General features: G+C 45.7%; 1 protein-coding gene across 1 annotated transcript; it reads left to right on the top strand.

Annotated features, from left to right (window-relative positions):
- The first annotated feature begins 345 nt into the window (after positions 1-345).
- LOC142559375 (uncharacterized) lies at positions 346-909 on the top strand. Its single transcript, XM_075670980.1, has one exon. It carries the CDS (start codon positions 346-348, stop codon positions 907-909), a length of 564 nt encoding a protein of 187 aa, XP_075527095.1.
- The last annotated feature ends 3,485 nt before the right edge of the window (positions 910-4,394 follow it).

Raw genomic sequence — 4,394 nt, 5'->3', positions numbered from 1 at the left:
GCGAAGTACCTGCCGCACACTTCGACCGCACAACACGACCTATATGAGGGGGATCCGAACGCGTAACTGGATAAGGACTTTAGCGCAGAGGAAATCAAGTCGGCGCTACACAACCCCCACAGCAGATCGGCGGCGGGCGCCGACGGGGTGTCGAATCTCACTCTGAAGAATCTGGACGACCTATCAGTGGAACAGTTGACGGCACTCGTCAATGACTGCTGGCAGCGCGGCAGCCTCCCGCTATAGTGGCAAATTGCGAGAGTGATTCTAATCCCGAAACCCGGAAAACCGCCGAGCCTCAAAAACATTCGCCCCATATCGCTAACGTCGCGCGTCGGCAAGAGCATGGAGCACGCACTGCTTAGCCGCTGGAACGCCCACTTAGAGCAGAAAGGAGCATACCCACCATCCATCATACGGTTCCGCCCATACCTGTCCACGCAAGACGCAATGATACAACTGAAATACCAGGTGCTCGACGGCAAGACGAGAGGCACCAGAGCAATTCTCAGCCGCGACCTCGAGAGCGCGTTCGATGTAATCGCGCCCTCGGGGAACTTACACCAGATAACGAGGCAAAACCTAGGTGCACGCATGTACAATTACGTAAAAGATTTCTTGAAAGACAGGCGAGATGTTTTAGTGGCAGAGGACCTCGAGCTAGAAGAGCAGGTGCTGGTAAGCATCGACACCCCGCAGGGCTCCTTCATCTCTCCCACGCTCTTCAACCTGGTCATGATCGGGCTAGCAGAAAAGCTACAAGAACTCAAAGACGTCCGACACACCATATACGTCGACTACATTACCATCTGGGTGCACAAAAGTAGCGACGGTTACATCGGAACGACGCTGCAATTAGCACTCCACACAATCGAGGAACGCCTCGTGGGTACGGGGTTACGATGTTAACCTAAACAGTCGAAGCTCCTGCTCCACTGCTCCGCGCAGAGGGGCAGACCACCCGGGTGTGATGGGAATGCGGCAACGACCAGGCGAGAATACACAGAGATCAGACTACGCATGAGAAACGGAGCAACTGTCCCAATAGTGCAGGGAATTAGAGTCCTCGGCATGGTAATCGAGGCGAACAGCGTCAACAGCGAAACCATTACTAAATTATAGCAGAAGACGGCTGAGGCCATCAGAGAATCCTCACGGTGGTAACTAGCAGAAGAAACGGAATGAGGGAGGCGAGTCTCACATGACTCATACACTCTTTTGTCATGTGCCATATTGCGTACGTCGCGGCATTCCACAACAGGTACAAGGGAGAAGAAACCATGATCAACGTCCTCATCCACAGCGTGTACAAGATAGCACTGGGTCTAGCCGAGTCCACCAGCACGCACCGCTTGCTGCAGCTCGGGCTTCACAACACGCTTAGTAAAATCACCGAGGCACAGCACCCTTCACAACTAGAAAGGTTTGCGGGCACAAGAGCGGGGCGCCAGATCATGGAAAGCCTCAACATCCGTTAACGCACAAGGCCAGAAAGTCACCGTTCCGGACGCGATCAGACAAACTCCAAGAGTCGACCCGATTCCACGGAACGTCCACCCGGAACACAACTGGGGAAGAAGAGTATTTATTTATTTATTTTACCCGCAGGGCAAAGCATTACAGAGGGGAGTGGGTAATACATAACACTGAAAATACAAGCAACAGCACAGAACAATTACCAAGACATAGATAAGTTAGAATAAGTGATCAACACAATATATCATTCAATAGAAGCGGTAATAGCAGTCCGAAACAATACAGGGTCAGGAATTGTGGCAATTGAGGAAGGAGGGTGGTTCCAGTCATATGACGTGCGAAGAATAAAAGAATCCGAGAAAGTTTTAGTTTTGCATGTAGAAATGCCTACCTTATGTATGTGATCTGTGCGGCGTGAAACATATGAAGGGCGAAGAAGTATCTCGTAGCCAATGGACTCATGATGAAATATTTTGTGAAAAAGGCACAGGCGTGCAATTTTGCGTCGTGATGCAGGTGAAGTTAGGCCCAGGGTAGTCTTCATAGTGGTTACGCTTGATGTACGCCTAAAGTCAGAAAGAATAAACCACGCTGATTTGTGTTGTACCATCTCCAGTAGGTCGATCAAACTCTTAACATCAGGGTACCAGATTGATGAAGCATATTCCAGTTGTGAACATACGAGTGTGGTATAGAATAGAAGTTTGATGCTAGTCGGGGCTGCGTGAAAGTAGCGTTTCAGATATCCGAGCATGCGATTAGCTTTGTTAGTGATGCGCTCAATGAGCGCATGCCAGCTAAGGTTAGACGTAATATGAATTCCGAGGTACTTGTACCTTGTAACAGGATCAAGTAACACACCATTAAGAGTATATACTGGCAATTCACTATTAACACGAGAGACGCGCATAAGTTTGCACTTTGCAGTATTTAAAGTCATATTCCAAGTTTTGCACCATGTTGAGATAGCGTTAAGGTCAGATTGAATGATGTGCTCATCACTATCATTTGTTATTTGCCGAAAAAGGACGTAGTCATCGGCGAAAAGATGTACAGAAGAAGAAAGGTTACTGGGTCAGTCGTTGATAAATATAAGAAAAAGCAGGGGCCCCAAGACGGTGCCTTGAGGCACACCGGAAAGAACAGGCTGAACGGTGGAATTAACATTGTTCACGGAAACAAATTCCTGACGATGGGTAAGGTACGCTTCAAGCCATTTTAGAATGTTAGTGTCTAGTCCTACCATGCGCAGCTTTAGTAACAAAAGATGATGGGAAACCTTATCAAATGCCTTCGCGAAATCTAGAAACATGCAGTCGTCGATAGAGCGGCAGTCTAAAATTCCGTGAAGTTTGTGCGTGAATAAGAGTAGCTGTGTTTCGCATGAATAGGACTTCCTATAACCGTGCTGAGAAGGATGAAAAAACGAGTTTTATTCAAGGAAAGTGACAATATGTGAAAAGAGTATGTGCTCTAAGATTTTGCATGGGATGCTGGTAGTAGATATGGGCCGGTAGTTAAACGGTGAACATTGGAAAACGGTGAAATATTTTAGTTAAGGCAAGTGATGAATGCACTTTAGTACTTTTCAGGAACTTTGTAGTAATGCAATCGACACCAGCACTGGAAGATATCTTAAGATTGTCAATTATTTTAGCTATACCATCAGGATGGATGACTGCAGGGTACATTGGGAGGAAGTTGTTATGATCCAATTGAGGGGAATCCGTAGTTTCATTATTTGAAAAAAAGCTCGAAAAAACATCGTTCAGTACATTTGCACAGGCAGTATCGGATATAGGTTCGTCACTTGAATTCGTTAGTATTATTCTAGACGTTTCAGAAGGGTTAATGACGCTCCAAAATTTTCTTGGGTTATTGAGCAACATACCTAGTAGAGTGCTATTCTGGTCATTTGCTTTAGCGTTCATGACCGCAGAATTGTAAGTGTAAGCTGCAGACTGATAACGGGACCAATGATCTTCAGTGCGTGATTCTTTAGCTGAACGGAAGAAGCGTTTCTTACGGTTAGACAAGCGCTTAAGATGCGCGTTATACCATGGCGCATGCAGGTGATAAGATATTACGCGAGTGGGTATGAAACCTCATTAAAACTTCTTTCTGGGCGAGTTGGTGCATACTTGACATAAAAATTGTTACAGCGCAATCACATGCAACCACAAAGTATGAAGGACAGGACACAAGCGCTGACTGCAACTAAATTTTATTAAAACTTCTTTCTGGGCGAGTTGGTGCATACTTGACATAAAAATCGTTACAGCGCAATCACATGCAACCACAAAGTATGAAGGACAGGACACAAGCGCTGACTGTCAACTAAATTTTATTTAGTATGAAAAATGTAGGGTATGAAATGGCTGGTGAGATCTAAGATTTTGTTCTTGAATAAGAGCCAGTTTGCGTTCACCGATCGCGAGTCGAATTTGTCGAAAAAGGTGGCCAGGAAAGAGCCTAGTTCATTATTAACTTTGTTGAAGTCGGCGCGATGATACATGCGTATTATTTTAGTGTGACTAGCAGATTTTCGTATGGGAATGTTTACAGAGACATTTAGCAAAGAATGGTTGCTTAACTGGGGCATGTAGGTTAATTCCGAACACAGTTCTGGGCATGTTGTTAGTACGAGGTCAAATGTACTTGTTGTAACTTCAGTAATTCTTGTAGGCTGAGTAACAATTTGGGTAAGATTGCACAGTGAACATAAATTAGTGAATTCCTTGCATAGCGCCGAAGAGGAGGATGGTTGCACCGAGGACAAATTGATGCCCGGAAAGATAAATTAACCAATAGAAAGATAGATGATGAGGGGTAACGCATTACTATGACATTAATGGTATCGTAAAGATCTGCAACAAATGTAGGAGAGGCATTAGGCGGTCGGTAGCATGCGCCTAGGA

This window comes from Dermacentor variabilis, chromosome 10 (genome assembly GCF_050947875.1).
Source record: "Dermacentor variabilis isolate Ectoservices chromosome 10, ASM5094787v1, whole genome shotgun sequence".
NCBI classification, from domain to species: domain Eukaryota; kingdom Metazoa; phylum Arthropoda; class Arachnida; order Ixodida; family Ixodidae; genus Dermacentor; species Dermacentor variabilis.
The sequence above is the reverse complement of the archived record's forward strand: the minus strand, read 5'-3'. Positions and strand labels throughout refer to the sequence as shown.

What these genes read in the sequence shown, in the direction of transcription:
- LOC142559375 (XM_075670980.1), top strand. Translation starts at nt 346, where the DNA reads ATGGAGCACGCACTGCTTAGCCGCTGGAACGCCCACTTAGAGCAGAAA.